This window comes from Emydura macquarii, unplaced genomic scaffold, assembly GCF_026122565.2.
Source record: "Emydura macquarii macquarii isolate MOO-44397 ecotype Brisbane River unplaced genomic scaffold, CSIRO-AGI_Emac_v2 contig_3343, whole genome shotgun sequence".
Taxonomy (NCBI): Eukaryota; Metazoa; Chordata; order Testudines; family Chelidae; genus Emydura; species Emydura macquarii.
In genome coordinates, this window is record NW_027133480.1 from 2,519,481 (window position 1) to 2,537,273 (window position 17,793).

The 17,793-nt window shown below is 43.0% G+C and overlaps 1 protein-coding gene across 1 annotated transcript in view; it reads right to left on the bottom strand.

Annotated features, from left to right (window-relative positions):
* The window catches only part of ADAM12 (ADAM metallopeptidase domain 12), a 282,924-nt gene that overhangs the window by 88,656 nt on the left and 176,475 nt on the right, over positions 1-17,793 (bottom strand). The window contains exons 8-9 of the mRNA XM_067533368.1: positions 10,221-10,404; positions 360-425 (exon numbers count right to left, since the gene is read on the bottom strand). Coding sequence (XP_067389469.1) covers positions 360-425; positions 10,221-10,404 — 250 coding nt within the window. The remainder of the gene's footprint in view (positions 1-359; positions 426-10,220; positions 10,405-17,793) is intronic.

Here is a 17,793-nt window from a genome sequence, read left to right on the forward strand (position 1 = left end):
GGGCAGAGTTAAATAGTGCAGTGGGGGGTGTCAACCACTTCACTGGGTCATGGTCAGTGAATACTTACAGGCGTCGACTTAAATTACTGCAAGACGTCCCAGATGTTTGTGAGCACTAATTTCTTCCATAGTGTTGCGAGGAACATTTTAGCCTTGGAACAAATACTTGTCACCCTCACACTGTTTTTAAATGGTCCTTTCTGTTACTGTAGCCCTACTTACATAAAAAATGTTGTTTTTGCAATGCACAGTATTGTTCTCCTAAGCACAATTATTTGCAGCATCATGAAAGCTAAACTAATCACTTTTCCTCCAATACTCCCTGTACCAACAGCATCTTTTCTTTAAAACTTCCTTACCTCTCGATTATCTGCAACAATAACAAGCTCCACATATTTTGTTATCTTCAGAGTCTCCCTCTTGTGCTGCCAAAACAAATATAAATAGAACTGTTTTTGCATCAAATGACCTAAACACCTGAATATCAGCTCTCGCTTATCCCAGCAAAGACATTGTCAAAGACAATACGAATTTCCTTCTCAAGTTTCACACCACTCAGTTGTTGGTGTCTTTTCTCCTCCTCACATAACCCTCTCCCTCTTCCATCAGAAGAGAGGATGTTTACATGGCACTCCCTCAATCATCAAGAAATCTGAGCATTATAGATAGGCAAATGGCCTTTTTCTGTAATTTGTAACCTTCCACCCTTCTCTATTTGAAATGTTCTATTTGAAATGCCCCTTCTTGCAGGATGAACATCTTTTTTGGTGGAAAGACCTCAGTTGTTTCTTGCGATATTTTCAGAGAAACACTATGATGACAGCTTGTAACATTTCACATAATGATCAACAGACCACTTAGCAGAAAATCGAGATGTTGAGAACAAAATTAATCAAGGAACCAAAGGACATGTAGAGAAGAAATTACTAAAATGCCTGTTTACCAATGCTAGGAGCCTGGGTAACAAACAAGAGGAATTGGAATTGCTCATTTATCTGCATAAATTTGATCTAGTAGGTATTACTGAAACTTAGTGGAATGATTCACAAAATTGAAATGTTAAAATCAGTGGTTATAATCTATTTAGTAAGGATTGAGTGAGCAAGAGGGAGCAGGAGTAGCACTCTATGTCAAAAATGACATTACGTATTTCCAAGTCACTGAAAACTGAGAAGAAAATGATCTTGAATGCTGGCTCTAGTGCCCTCTGGAGCCGTGCACATATGTCACTGGCCCCCCCACCTTCTCAGTCCCTTCTTGCCGGTAACTCCAACAGAGGGGTGGAAGGGTGGGTCATGGAATGGACATGAGCAACACATCTCAAAGAGCAACAGTTACAGAAGGTTAATAACCATTTTTAATTCTTTGAGTGCTTGCTCATGTTCATTCCATGTAGTACCCCTGGAGGTGGGCTCGTAGTTCATGGACATGGTAACTGCAACACTGCTCTCTCAAAACTGACGCCATCTTGGGCCTGTTGGGTGATAGTGTAGTGGGACGCGAAGGTGTGAATCAATGACCAGGTCATGGCTCTGCAGATGTCCTGGATTGGTACCTGTGTGAGGAATGCTTCTGACAAAGCCTGGGCTCTTATGGAACGGGTGGTCATGGTGGCCGGAGGAAGGATGTTCACCTGTTCTTAGCAAGCCCAAATACATGCAGTATCCTGGATGAGATTCTTTGAGATGATACAGACAGCCCTCTCATCATGTCTGCTATTGCTACAAAGTGCTGCATGGATTTGCGGAAGGGCTTAGTCCTCTCCATATAAAAGATGAAGGCCTGCCTAATGTTCAATGTATGAAGCCATTCTTCAGTGAACTTGAGAGGTTTTGGGAAGAAGACTGGTAGAAAGATATCCTGGTTGTTATGGAACTGTGACACCGCCTTTGGTAGAAGGCCGGATGGGGCTGTAACTGGACCTTGTCCTTGAAGAACACCATATAAGGGGGTTCCGACATAAGGGCTTTGATCTCAGAGACCCTTCTGGCTGAGGTGATCGCCACCAGAAAGGTGACCTTCCAAGAGAAGCAGCAGGGAGCACAATACTAACAGCTCAAAGGGGGGCCCCTATGAGGGGGTAGGTTCATAAACCTGACTTTAGAGCCTTTCCAGCCTGTTGAGAAACCTGACCGTCATCTCGTGGGAGAACACTGATCTGCCATTCACTGGAGGGTGGAAGGCTGAGATGGCTGCCAAGTGAACCTTAAGAGACAAGAGAGCCAGACCTTGATGCTTTATGTGGAGCAGATAGTTCAAGATGAACTGCAGAGAAGGTCGAGATGCAGAGAGATTCCATTCAGAGGCCCAACAAGTGAAATATTTCCACTTAGCCAGATAGGCAGCCTCGGTGGAGGGCTTTCTACTACCTAGCAAGACCTGCTGAACCTGGCCCAAGCAGGCCTGCTCCTCAGGGTTCAGTGAGGCAGCAACTGTGCAGTCAGGGGCAGACAGGCAAGATTCAGGTGAAGCAGCCAGCTGTGGTCTTGTGAGATCGGGTCCGTGCGGAGTGCGAGCGTGAGTGGTGCTGCCGCTGAAAGGTCCAGGAGCATGCCAAGTCAAGGTTGGCGTAGCCATGCCAGTGCTGTCAGGATAACCTTTGCCTTGTCCAGTTTCATTTTTAGGAGAACCTTGTGAACCAAGGGGATGGGAGTGAAGGCGCACAGTAGATGGTCTGCCCATGAGCACAGGAAGCATCAGAGAAGGAATCTCTGCTATGCTCGCGCAGGGAGCAGAACTGATGGCATTTCCTGTTCTGCCTGGTGGCAAATAGGTCCACCTGGGGAGGCCCCCACTTCTGGAGGATGACACTGATGACCTCTGAGTGAAGAAGCCACTTGTGGTGAGAGGAAAAGGCTCTGCTGAGGTGATCTTCCAGTACGTTTCAGGCTCCCGGGAGACATGAGGTCTCAAAGTGAATGGAGTGTTTCATGCAGAATTTTCACAGCCGCAGGGTCTCCTGGCACAAGGCCGAAGATCTAGCCTCTCAATGCTTACTGATGTAAAACATAGATGTGGTGTTGTCTGTCAGGACCTGCACCACCTTGCCTGAGATCTGGGGAAAGGAACATTTGGCAAGCTAAGCGTACCACCCTGAATTCCCCACATTTTATACGTAGAGAGAGTTCTTCTTGGGACCAGAGGCCCTGGATCCTGAGGTTGCTCAGGTGGGCTCCCCACCGTAGGTCTGACATGTCCAAGACTAAGGCTACCGATGGTTGAGGAGTAGCAAAGGGTACCCCCTTCATTACCAGTCCTGCGTCTTTCCACCAGGTCAGGGAAATGAGGACTAGAGGTGGGACTGTGAGCACTGAGTCCAGGTGGTGTCTGCTCGGGCAGTAGACTGACACCAGCCACTCCTGCATACTGTACCATGTAAGTATATGCCGCCATGTGTCCCAATAGTTTGAGGCAGATCCAATCAATTGTTATTGGGTGAACTGTGACCTGGGATAGCAGGTCCAACATAATCTGGAATTGGAATCTGGTAGGAAGGCTCTGTCTTGAGTCGAACTGAGCATTGTCCCGATGAACTCTATTCTCTGAATCAGGACCAGAGATGACTTTTGCTTGTTTATCAGCAGACCCAGCACCTGGAAAGTGATGCGGACAGTACTGATGCGGTGTGACACCTGAGCCTCTGACTGACCTTTGATCAGACAGTCGTCAAGGTACTGGTAGACTCACACACCTTGGTGCCATTGAACCTCATATACTTTGTGAAAACCCATGGAGCTGCCAATAGGGCGAAAGGAAGGGTGGTGAATTGGAAGTGGCGATGACCCACCACAAATCTGAAAAATCTTCTGTGGCCACAGAAGATAGAGATGTGAAAATATGCATCCTTTTAAGTCAAGAGCAGCATACCAGTCTCCTTGGGTCAGGGAGGGAATGATGGAAGCCAGGGAGACCTGCAGAAAAGGACCTGGGGGTAACGGTGGATAAAAAGCTGGATATGAGTCAGCAGTGTGCCCTGGTTGTCAAGAAGGCTAATGGAATATTGGGCTGCATTAGGAGGGGCATTGCCAGCAGGTCACGGGAAGTGATTATTCCTCTCTATTCGGCATTGGTGAGGCCGCATTTAGAATACTGTGTCCAGTTTTGGGCCCCCCACTACAAAAAAGATGTGGACAATTTGGAGAGAGTGCAGCGGAGGGCAACCAAAATGATTAGGGGGCTGGAGCACAGGACTTATGAGGAGAGGCTGAGGGAACTGGGCTTGTTTAGTCTGCCAAAGAGAAGAGTGAGGGGGGATTTGATAGCGGCTTTTAACTACCTGAAAGGGGGTTCCAGGGAGGATGGAGCTAGGCTGTTCTCGGTGGTAGCAGATGACAGAACAAGGAGCAACGGTCTCAAGTTGCAGGGCGGGAGGTCTAGGTTGGACATTAGGAAAAAGTTTTTTACTAGGAGGGTGGTGAAGCATTGGAATGGGTTACCTAGGGAGGTGGTGGAATCTCCATCCTTACAGGTTTTTAAGCTGAGGCTTGACAAAGCCCTGGTTGGGATGATATAGCTGAGGTTAGTCCTGCTTTGAGCAGGGGGTTGACTAGATGACCTCCTGAGGTCCCTTCCAACTCTAATATTCTATGATTCTATGATTCTATGAGACCTCTTGGAACCTCAGTTTCTTGAGATATCTGCTGAGGCGATGCAGGTCCAGGATGGGTCGGAGCCCCCTCTGGCCTTTGGGATTAGGAAATATCAGGAGTAAAACCCCTTCCCTCTCAAGTCTTGAGGAACTTCCTCCTCAGTCCCCATACATAGGACGGATTGCACCTCTTTGATGAGGAGTTGCTCATGAGAAGGATCCCTGAAGACAGACAAGGATGATAGGGGGTGGAAGGGATGGATAAAAACTGGAGGGTAAATCCAACTGTCACTGTGCTCAAGACCCAACAGTCCAATATTATAGATGTCCATGCCAGGCTGAAGAGTGACAGATGGTCCAAAAATAAAAGAGGAGGGGGAGGGGGAGATCTGAAACAGTGACTAGAACAGAGCCTTGGGATGCACCTTCAAAAGGCCTGCTTGGGCCCACCAGAGTATCTCTGAGCCCCCAGTTGGGATGCTGAACTAGACAGGAGTGGTTGGCGCTGTTTATAGTCTCCGCCTTTCTGTTTGTAGGGTTCCTGTCTTGGAGGCCCCAAGAACCGAAGAGGCTGCTGGGGCAAGAAGTGCTTTCTGGAGGCAGACGGTGCATACAGGCCTAAGGATCGAAGGGTGGCCCTCGAATCCTTCAGTCCATGAAGTCTCTTGTCCATCTGCTCTGAGAAAAGGGAGTAGCCATCAAATGGAAGGTCCTTGATGATTGTTGGACCTCATGGGGAAGGCTGGAGGACTGGAGTCAGGAGCAGCGACTCATGGTGACGGTGGAGGCTATTGGCCAGGCCGCCGAATTGGCAGCATCCAGAACTGCCTGAAGAGAGGTCCTGGTCACGTTCTTACCCTCTTCTATGAGGGCCAAAACTCCTGTCTCAACTCTTGGGGCAGTGAGTCTTTGAATTTATTCAGGGAATCCCACAGATTAAAACTGTATCTCCCCAGCAAAGCTTGTTGATGGGTGATATGAAGTTGGAGGCTACCCATAGAATAAATCTTTCTTCCAAAAAGGTCCAATTTCTTACCGTCTTTTTGTTTCAGGGTAGCATTCAACTAGCCCTGCTTGTCTTCTTATTCACTGCAGACACCACCAGGGACTCCTGGGTGGGAGTGGAGTCAGAGTACAGGTAATCAAATCCACCTGCTGGCACATAATACTTTTTCTTTGCCCTCTTTGAGGTGGAAGCCAGAGAAAAAGGAGTTTGCAATACAGCTTAACTGGTCCCATCACTGCATCATTTGACTGGCAGGGTCACTTTGGATGGAGCTGCTGCAGCCAAGCTGTTGATATGGCTGTGCGATGTGTCTCTGAGCTCCTCCATCTCCAAGCCTAGGTTTGAAGAGACATGCTTCACAGCAGGTCCTGATGGGCCCTGAAATCATCCTGGGAAAGTAGGCTGCTGGGACCCTCAATGGCTTCATCTGGCGAGGATGAGAAGGAGGTTTTCACCGGAGAAGGGGCCATTCCCTGTCCTCTGCCTCGACTACATCCACTGGAGGCATCTCCTGGATTTCGGTAATGAGGTCGGTACCGGGGTCCAGTGCCGAACGGGAAGGGGCAGTAGCCCATCTCTCAGAAACCACCAAGAAGGAGCACTATGAGGAAGGTCCCAGTACCAGGGGAAATCCCCGGGGGTTCCATTAGGGCCACTGCATCAGCCAGTGACCTGCTGACAGGTGCCCACCAGAGGACCAGCACTGAAGCTTGGTGGAGCATAGCTGGGTACCGATAGTGGGCTTTCGGTGCTACATAGGATTTCTCTTTGGACTCCGAAGAAGATTCATCTCTCGGCAGCCACGGTGGAGCAGTATCTGCTTCCACCTCCATACGGTGCCAAGGTTCTGGGGATCGGTGGCATTCCAGGGCTCAACTCTCTGGAATCAGGTGGGGCTTGCCCATGGATGATGCCTGGGGACCCAGTGCCAGGAAGGCGCCTAATGCACCCTGTTCTTTCCTGCTCCTGGACGTTGGGGGTGGCAGGTGCCTTGTTGGGGTTGAGAGAACTGGAAGAGACAGAAGGTCCCTAGTCACCTGAAAGGCCTCCGGAGTAAATGGTGCTATCTGACTGCTAGTTCCACGGTGGCTTCCTGGTGTCGGTGGAGAGTCCCTCACTGGACTCAACTCCCTTGGCAGTCAACAGTGCCGATGTGGGTTCAGGGGTAGCAGAGTGGCCCGGCGTGGGTCTCACTCCTTCTCCCCACTTGTCTCTTTTCTGCACTGGCAAGCGCCCTCTGTCGGTTCGCTGCTTTTTGTGCTTCTTCCTCGGTACCAGGGATGGAGAAGGGTGCCGGGAGTGCTTTGCACCCACGCCAGTTTAAACCATCCCAAAGTCAACTGCTTGGGACAGGGGAAGTTTAGAAGTTGAAGCGTTGGACAGAGGGACCTAATTATATGGTGACTCATTAGCATATTGAATCTATTCCTGTGACTTGGCCACAGGCTGTGTGTGTTCCTTGGATACAACACTCATTTATAAAAAGTACTTAATTATCACTTCTTTCAGCTTGCCTTCTGCAGCTAATTGCATTGGGTGCAATCTATGTCCTGACTCACCCACACTTACAGTGTTAGAAAAAGAGCCAGCAACATATCTACAGCAAATGTACATACAAAGGAGGAATTGCACTGTCCTGTTATCTTCCTTCTAGAATGGTGTACATAATGATATCTGTATAGGATTATCTATCTATAATTAAATCTGTACCAAAGATCCCATTTATTAGGTAATGCACTGACCTAAATCGTCAGCTGTGCTCTGTAAGTGGTGGTTGTAGCTGAAAGAAGGGTCAGCAAAGAAACGATTAGCAGCTGCCTAATGATGGGATTGGATTTCTCCTGCCTCTGTGCTGGGTATAGGTTAGAGCAGCCTCAGGTTTTACCTCTCTCAGGCCATCTATGATGAAAGGTGCCCTGATAATATAATTGGCTAATGACAACACAGACGTGTGAAAATTCACCCTACACTTTCCAATAACAACTTGTTAACTCACATGTAGAGATCTCATTCAACAGATTCATGACATATGTTTTACTAGTCTGAGAGATATGTATATGTTGACAAGTTTTATAATTATGTCCTGTGGATTAAAGTTGTTATTGGAATGGTTAAGGTGATTTTGACATGTCCTTATAGTCATCAATCAAATGTATGAAGTGTAAAGATAACAGAATATTTATATTAATTACAATATCTAGTTATACGTATACTTTTTATTATTGCTTAAGTTTATTCATTGCTAATGGAGGAGTTATGTCATTTGCATAGGAGTATATGACTTCCTTCAGCAACCTTAACTACAAGTTTATTAAAATTGCCCCCAAAATGTTCATAAAGAGCTGAAAAAGAAACATTTGAAGTAAAAATTAAATAGTCTTGAAATATAGCTCTCTGAGCTCTGATATGGTTTATAGATACTGAATAGCATACAGCAGGATTCCCTAAAAGACATCTGAAACTTCAATTTAAGGATGCAGAATTTTGATACAGAACTGCTGTTGCAAAAGTAGAAGCTGGACTCCTACAGAACCCTTAGTTCTGATATTCAAAATACCTCAGGAAGGAATTCACACACTTATTGGAACAGAAAACTCATGTCATTCACATAAAAAATTAAAAATACTAATAGGGAATCTTTAATAAGAAAGTATAAATACAATTTGTACAGATTTGTTCTTGCAGTTCCAATTAATACAGTTCAAGCATTTGCAAATACAGGCTTAGCACATAAAATAGTATCAGCAATTATTAATACAGCATTTATTGAAGAAAAAGACATTTGGAAATGTACTGTTTAATGTTCCTCCAAGGCAAATTAATTTGTTCCAGTACATAAATAACATCCCTGATGCCAGTTAAGTTATTTTCCTTAACACTGAACTGAATGTAAAGGCTAAATGGACTATGTAGGCAGTGTGGTTATAAACACTAATATTTCCCATTTAATAAACACTATGCACAGATTTGTACTACTGTGTTACTCTTGAACATCTCAAACATTCCCTTCTATAATCCCAATCCAAGATGCATGTTAATTTGTGGCAGTATTTTTGCCATCTGGTTTGAAAGTCATTTATTTTATACCATTTCCATTAGCTAGATGCATTGCAAGCCGAGTACATTTCCTCCTACATAAAAACAATTACAATTGATATATCCCTAGAATAAAATGCTGAGAACGTGTTCTGTGTGCATAAGATACTTTCCTATTACAATTTAAAGCGTTGTTTAAATTTCAACATGTATTATTAGGAAAGTAACATGGCTATAACGTTCTCCTTCCCTACTTGGGTGGCAAAAAGCTATTCTAGACATTGTCAGCTGCTCTCTTTAAGACTGAATTGCAAGTGGCACAGGAATCAAAATATATTACCAGAATCTGTAATCTGCCTAGAGTTCTGTACCACTTCATTAATGAAAACAGGGATGAATTAAAATACAAGCAAGAAAAATGATTAAAGGCCTTGATTTAGCAAAGCACTTATGCACAGGCTTAACTTCAAACACATGCTTATGTTCCATGGTCTTTAAGAGAACTTACTATGTGGTTAAGAGCCTTGATGAATAGGAGCCTAAGAAACTAGAGAGATTAACTCATGGACGAAGAGTAAAAAAACTAAACAAGTATTGATTGTCAAAGCAATAAGACGCAGATTGTGAGTGGCTCCTGGGCAGAGCTGGAAGGATAAGCAAGAAGCTCCTCACCTTGTAGGACTGCTCAAGTCTCACTCACAATTTGAGGAGCATAAGGCCTGCTTGCTCCCGCTATTCCCCAAGGAACAGGATGTTGAGGGCAGGGTTGTGACTGCATCCCTTCCCTCTACATTAGTTAATGGAGCAGGGCTGGCATATCACAGGGAACTATCCGCCTAACGCAAGGAACAGACTGTGCTCCTACTGTGCACAAAGAGCAGCAGCAAGAGAGACTACTCTCTTGCAAAGCACAATTTCCGCAATGTTCCTCCTTGGAAAAAGCCACATCTTGACCCAAGTACGGGAGGAGAAGTGATGATCTCCTAAACTAATGGTTCTCAATCTGTGATCTGCAGACCCCTGAGGGCCCACAGGGGATGTCTAAGATTTCCAAAGAGGTCTGGCATTTGAAATGTTTTAGGGGCCTGAAAATGGAAAAAAAAGTTGAAAACCACTGTCCTAAACCCTATGTCGAAGAAGGGGGTAAAGAGCACTATTTAGGTGGATCCAGAGAGGTATAACACTAGAAGTGATATGATGACATTTAGAAATGGTAAAATCTCTTTACAGTGAGGTCTTTTAAAACTGGAATCTCAGTCATAAGAGAAATGGGAGAAGCTCCATTAGTGGGGCTGTTCAGAGCTACACTGGGCCAACCACCTGATACTGTTGTGTTGGGAACCATCCAGCAACAACAAAGAAAAGATAATTTATCAGAGTCTTTTCCAATCATCTCTATTTTATTTGATTTCATGATGGTCACAATCTCAAGGTGAAATCTTTGCCCCACTCAATGGAACCTCAATTTCACCAACCATGCATTGCTTCAAATGATTCACATGTGTTCCACCAATTAATTTTGATCTGGATATTTCACCATTTTCTGGAAATTAATGTAAAGAGATAACAAAAAACCATTTTTCCACCTACCCTGTTAGTGAATGCTTGAAAAGACTGTGGTGTGTCATCAACAGTGATGTCAGAGATGTTGAATTGGTTGCCACAAGATCCAGAGGCTATTTTCAGGTTTTCTGCTCGATAGATCTTGTGTTCACTTGTATCATTTTCCAATGGTTCCAGAATGTAGGTTTTATTTTCAAATAAAATAAGTCCCCTGTTTTATAAAAGATCAGAAAATGACACATTGTTTTAAGTGCTGATGTGTTTGTTTTCAGCCAAGCTACAGGTTTTAATAATGATGATGAAGTATGAAACAGTAAAATGCTGATTTATAATGTCAAAACCTGCTGGGGTCTGAGACATCAGTGATGTATGTGTCATCTAAGCATATTGTACTTTACAAGACACAAAGGCAGAGAGAAAATATTCCTCCTCTGAAATGTTGTGCTGTAGAGCAAAATTACATTTGTGTTTGATGTGTTTTCCATTCTTCCAATGATGCATTACCACTGCTGCGAGGAGTTACAATGCATCTGCTTGGAATGACTCCTAGCAAATATTAACAAACAAGAATGTAGTGAAATACTTTTCTTAGAAAAAATACAGAATTCATTATGATAAGCAATATGTATTATAACTTTTAAAGTGAATGCGGCTGCAAGCACCAAATCTGCCAATTCAAAGATGCACCACATTATCAAAACGAGTTATCGGATACCGTCTGATAGGGAATTATAATGGAGCCCAGATGCATTAACCACTGGATTTCTGCTTAATACAATTGACTCCAGGAATAATAATTTGTATGGCAATATTACCTGCCACCTAACGATCTCAAAGAGCTTTATAAACATCAATGAAGTAACCCTTGCTAAACACCTGAGATCTACTGTTTGTAATGAAGAACCAGAGGCTCAGAAAGAAAATAACTTAATGGAAATCCCACAAGAAGTCTGTGGAAGAGCCTGGAACAGAACCTGTATTTCCTGGCTTCCAGTCCTGTGCCCTGGCCAGAAAAAGCACTCTCCCTTTACTCTTCTTACAGCTCACATAAAAAGGGTTATGACGTTGGATGCTGTCCTGATACACTGTACTGCTACAGCACAGCAAAGCTACCATACACCCAGTGAATCTGTGCAGTTGAGGATTCCTCTGGTCTAAGGGAACCCCCTTTGTTGTGAAAGGGCTACCACAATGCTCTCACGTCACCTCCTACTTACTCCTCACCAGCACAGGGAGTGTGACCAGAATGTGCCTATGCCCCAGCAAAATCCCTAATTGCTGGAACAGCCCCTCGGGAGTTATTGTTGACTGGCGTAAAGTACAGTACAGTAGTCTCATGGTATGAGAATATTATCTGAGCAGATAGTCAAAGCTGCCCATTTAAGGTTGTACCACAGAATCCAAGGTTGCTCTAGTATGTCAGGGACCAGCCAGGCCTGGAACTGGCACAGACGAGCATAAAGGTGGTTTAAAAGCCAAGACTCCAGCTCCAAGGTAGAAGTTAAAATAGGAGGTGAAAGTATGACATTTAGCTATGTCTCATATTGGATGGTATTGCAAAATGCTTTAGAAGCCAATGAGTTGCATGCTTAGTGCAGTGACTACATCACGGTAAGCAAAGGATAAAAAGCCACCTGAATACTCTGAAACAGTGAACATAAAGCTTTGCCTGTTAGAACCTGCTTTTATGGAGAAAGGTGAGGCTGGGCAGAGCACTGGAGACACTTTCTTCCTTTCTTAGGACCCTTTGCTAATTAAGAGTTACACGAGGGGAAAACTTGTCAGAAAGTATCAAAAGGCAGCAGAGACTGTTGAAGAGTTACAGCACATGACATCAGGAGATCAGGTTTCACTGGGGTTACTGTGTAACAAAAGCAAATCAGCCCTCTACAGCTGTTTCTCCTTCTGTAAAATGGGGATAATATTTACCTAATAAGGGTGTTGTGAAGCTTAATTTATTAGAACCTCAGCTGAACAGTGCTACAGAAATGCATAATATTATTAATTTTTTACCATGTCTGTAAATCCCTGAACACTGGCAAAGTTTCAGCAGAGGTAATTACATTCTGCCTGCCTAAAGTTCCTATGAAAGCTGGAAGTGGCTATAACATCAATCTTTAATTCCTGCCCTGACTGGCTGTATACTGTCCATGTATGCTGTGAAACAGCGGTCATTTTTTCAGCCTAGAGCTGGCTGCATTTCAGTGGTATGTGATCCTGGTATATATGAAGTATGTACTCTTTATATGTCTGTTTGGGCGTGTGATGGAGGTGCTACCTGTGTATAAGATATTATACTTATTTAGTGTGACCAGATCACAAGTGTGAAAAATTGAGGTGGGGTAGGGGATTATAGATGCCTATATAAGAAAGAGCTCCAAATACTGGGACTGTCCTTATGAAATCGGGACATCTGGTCACCCTATACTTATTGTTATGGCAGCATGGATCTCTGCATGCTTCCTGGGGCAGAGAGTGAAACGTGTCCCAGGAGATTGATGAACACCATAAATGCTCATTTTAAGAAATAAGAATAAGAATAAAAAGCAGGATTATTAGGGAAAAAAGCAATCCAGCTGGAATTAAAAGAAATAATGAAGTAAATCAAAGCTCATGTCTTATAATCGACTGAGTAAAATTTTGGTGCCAAGCCGACAGTACGGTTTTAGGATAAAACAAGTGCAGCAGTGGTTCAGGGAGGCCAAACAAGGCTCACTTCTGCTAACTGTAATAAATAATCTTTACTTTGAGGATGAAGATTGGGTTTTTCACCATATTAAAAAGTCTACGTAATATCCTCTACAAGAAAATCTTCACAAGAGAGGAGCCTAATTTACTGCTCTGAACACAAAACCAGGTCCAATAAACCTTTCATTTGCCACCCCTTGGTAGTTTTTGGCAAGTCACTTGAGGCCCATATTTACCCACCACACAGGCATGTTTTGTGGATTGTTAAACCTTTATAAAAACATTTTGAAGATTAAAAGCAGCATATATGGGTATTAAATTACTGCAGCAACCTATATAGTTGAGGTTGACATACACTGTTTCAGAGCATTTAAAACTCTTGATAACCATTTTCTCCAAGAGCTTTACACTTAGTGTATACCAGCTGAAATTGAGACTATGTTTTTTCATTAGTTTAAAAAGAAGGAACTTAGACAGAAAAGTCCAAATGGGGAGAGAGAACAAGGAAGGTCTAAGAGAGAGAGAAAGTGGCACAATATTAACTTTGTATTTCCTGCCTTTAGAAAATGTAAACATCAAAACCTTAACGAGACTCTGATATTGGATTTTTGCATTAAATATTAAATTGCTTTCATTCATGTGCCAGTATGGAACTATACAAATGTAGAGTAGGATGAAGCATAAAATGTCTGAGATAAATTAACCAACCATTATGAGTCACTGGAAAACGTCTATACAGCATAACTCAGAAGAATAGTTCTCCATTCTTGTTTAGTCTTTTAAGTCATCCACAAAAAGGCTAAAGGTTGGGAAACTTGGACAACATTCCTTTTGCTCTCATAATTAGCAGCTTTATAACACTGAATTAATTAAATAACGATTATAGACTCTCTCTGGTGTAACTAATCATTTAACTCTAAGGCTGTTAGAGACAACAATGGAAGCAGAATTCCATGCTTCATTGTTTGAGATGGGCAATTCTTACAGCATTGACAGCTACACAATGGTAAAGACTACACAACATTTAGGTGGTATTTCTTAAACTAAACTGTAAACTATTACTAAAAGTAAGAGAATACATGTAATATTTTCTTATTTAAACTCATTAAAAGTCTTTATTTGTACCATACAATTGGTTAAAAGCTCTAGCTTCTCCATCAGCATCTTAATCAGAGAGGTTTATAGAATAAATTGCTCACACAGTACCATGCATAAATTGCAAGTGGTAGTATCATTACTACAGCTTCCCTAGCATATCATCTTGTAATCTCAACCATTGTCCAAAGTCACTCAATAACCACTATTACCCTTCCACTGTATTTTTCCCAGGAGAAGGAAATGTGGGTGCAAGTAAAGAGGAGACACCTAATTGAGTGACTAATCTCATTCTCTAGCGTACTGATACCCTCAATTCATTCTGCTGCTGAAATTCCCATCTTGAATGAGATTTTAAGAAAAGTTCTACCTTCTCATACAAGACCATCATGGCATACAAAAATCTGCAGATTCAACATAAAGGAAAAATATAACTTTCAATTTAATGCATTGTTATTCTTTGAGTGCTGTCTACAGGATATCAGCACCTGGCTTTTGACCATTTGTAATAAGATAATAAATATCAAATATGCATTATCTTGGCTGGCTCTCTGTTTTCTCACAAATTTTCTTTTCCTACAAATGCATTTTTTCCAATATTCAGTGCCAAATACAGCACCTTAAAATGTAATTAGCTGAAAACGTCTATTTCTTTCCTTCTTTTGGAGAGGTGGGGATGAAAGTAATTGTATCTTACAGCCTTTCAGTGTTCAGAATCCGATACAAATAAAATAAATCCAAAATTACTCTTTTCCTTGCACATTTTTGTCACAGGTTTTTCAAACAGGCTCAATTACTCCCACACTGCTTTTGCCTCTTCCTCATGAGCATGGTTTCTCCCACTCCTGCATAGTATATGCATGCTCAAAGGCCAAGACAGGATATGGCTCAGCTGGGATGGTCTCTTCCAAAGCAGAATAGCCAAAAGTTGGGCTTTTTTGCTGAATAGCTTTTTGTTTTAAAGAATAAAAACTAGTCAATGCTGTGAGACATTTATTAATTTTACCACCACTGTATTGTAGATCACTAGTTTTTACCAAAAAAACATTCAAACTCTGGAAAATATTTGAAGAAGAATTACAACTATAGGTTAGTTATCTAAAATATTCCATTTTTTTATTACTTAGTATTAGAATATGAACCCTACCATAATCTAGGCTCTAATTACGTAAGAGAACACCTCCAATCCTATGTCCCTTTCCAGCAGTTATGATATAATGGGGTGAGCTGGTTTATTAGATTTAATCCACTGACCACTGGAATCAATGGAAAGAATGTAATTGACTTCAGTGAGTTTTGGATCTTTGTATCTAAGTTCAGCCAGGTCCAAGCCAAAAACAGAGCTTTCTCAGTTCAAGATCCTCTCTGGCAGACCTCTCTCTCCTGCAGATCTTTGTTGGCTGCTTTTAGGACATGATGTTTAATAATAATACAAATATTTAGTTCCTTTCATCTCTAGAGCTTTACAAAGGAGGTCAGTATCAGTACCTCCATTTTAGAGATGGGAAAACTGAGGCACAGGGAGATGAGATGACTGCTCAAGATTACTCATCAACCTAGTAACAGAGCTGGGACTAGAACTCAAATCTCCTACATCCCAGTCCAGTGCGCTATCCACCAGACCACAGTCCCTTGCTGATGTAAGGTCTGTTGATTCCAGTAATCTTTATCCTTGGCCATTTTTAGGTTCCCTCCATTTTTTCTTTTCCTATCTGTGCTACAGCCACCTTTTGTTTTCCATAAATTTTATGTTAATTGGGAATGTTTCTGTGTGCTTGGTGGGGTAACTGCTGGATTTGCTGTTGGTTCTGGATAGTGGTCTGTTTGGAGCTTTATTTTAGGCTCCTGTATTGGTTTTACTGTATAGGGCTAGGATACCAGGCAGAGTACTGAATAATTTCAATGTTTTATACCCATTTCCCAACCAGCACTAATGCTCATTGATCCATGCCTTACAAATAGCGATAAGTACGTAACATACAGAACGTGGATGTGAGCAAATATGTAACATGGGTGCTCAACTTTGGTGTAGTTCTTTAAACTTTTCTTTAAGATTGTAAATAGTTAATGGCCAGCTCCTGCTCCCAGTGAAGCCTGTGGGAATTTTGTCATTGACTTTAATGGAAACAGAATCAGGCACTGAATTTGTCAAGTACTTTATCTCTGCAGTGTCTTACGATCAGTCTGCAGTTACAGCGTGTCTAGCATACAGACACTGCATGCCTCCCTAGCACGGGTATAAAGAATAGTGTGGACAGAGAGGCACTGCTTAGGTGAGTAGAGCACAGACACGCCAGAACTCTTAGGGTATATACCCTATCTGGCTCTCCACATGTCCAAGCACTGCCTCCCATGTCTACTCTGCTAAAAATTTCAGTGTAGTGTCCTGCTTCCAGAACCTTTCCCTGCTTCAGTGAAAGGTTCCAGCAATAGGGAAAGGCCCTGGGCATCAACATGGCAGCAGGGAAAGGATCTGGCAGCTGCCCTCTGTGAAACGCTGTGGCTGGGGGAGGGAGGGGAGGTAGCAGGAAAAGGCTTCAGCAGTGGGCAACTGCCGGAGTCTTTCCTCACCGCCTCCCTTGACAGAGCCTTTCACTCCCCTGTGTAACTACCTGTATCTTACATGCTGCCACAACTGTAGACAAGGCTTATGTACACATTAAAGGTACCTAAATGACAGCTTTAGAGACTGAAGTCCCCAAAAGGGAGAGCTCACTGAATGGATGGGGATCCATCATGGATCTCCTCAGATCTACCAAAAGCTGGGGTATTTACACACAGGCCCCACACCTCTTCATTTTTCCCTAATCCTTCCAGATAGTGGTGGGTGATGAAGTTGGAAGAAATTTGTGAAGGAGCAAGGAGAGAGCTGGAAGAAGCTGTGCTTAGTGGGAGGGATTTTGCATACCCAAAGGACTCCCTCTCGAAGAGCTGAGTGACAATAGAAGCAAAATCAGGAGACCCTCATCACCGTATTTTAATTTATTTAAAATTATTTAATTTATTTTATCTGAGTACCACATTAAGTGACTTGACTAGCATCTGTCATGTGCAGTACGTTCTCTCTCTCATCTCCTCCTACTATTCCTCTCCTCAGAGCCCCATCACACTTCCTCCATTTCTTCTCCCTGCTCAGTAACCCCATATCCCCACTCCTTCCTACAGAAAAGAAGGGGTTCCTGGGCCCCATGACCAACTCCTTTCCCTTCTCCCGCACACAGTCCCTTGCCACATCCCCCAAAAGCAGCAATTCCAGCCCCGACAGCCTTCTCTGCCTTCACAAAGCAGACAGGCTACAGAGGATTGATGTCTACACAGGATGGGCAGATCTCCCTCCTCTGTCACTAGTAGGAGGGAACAGAAGGTGATGGAGAACACGACGTGGAATTCTCTTTCCATCCCACTGAAAGGAAACTTAAAACATAAAATAACAAATTCAGTTATTAATTGCTGGTTAACTTGCCAAGAACCTCCTGAGGGGAAGTGTGATTAGAGGGAATAACTCCACTTATTTAATACATGACAAAGAGAAATGGTCTATTCCATTCCCCCCCTTTAAAAAAAAAACAAACAAAAAAACCCAACCAAATAAACCTAATGCAAAGCCAGTCATATTTCATAAATCAACAGGCTTTTGGAAATCTGAAAATATAAATGAGATTTTTCTTTTCCAACCTGTCAGCAGAAGAGTGGGCCCTGCCAATATAAACCACTGATGCATGCTTGTCTGAGAAATTGTGATGCTGAAGGAAAACTTGGCTAGGGCAGCATTGTGCGAAGCTATGATATATTATTCTGCTGTACTGCAAATGGAGAA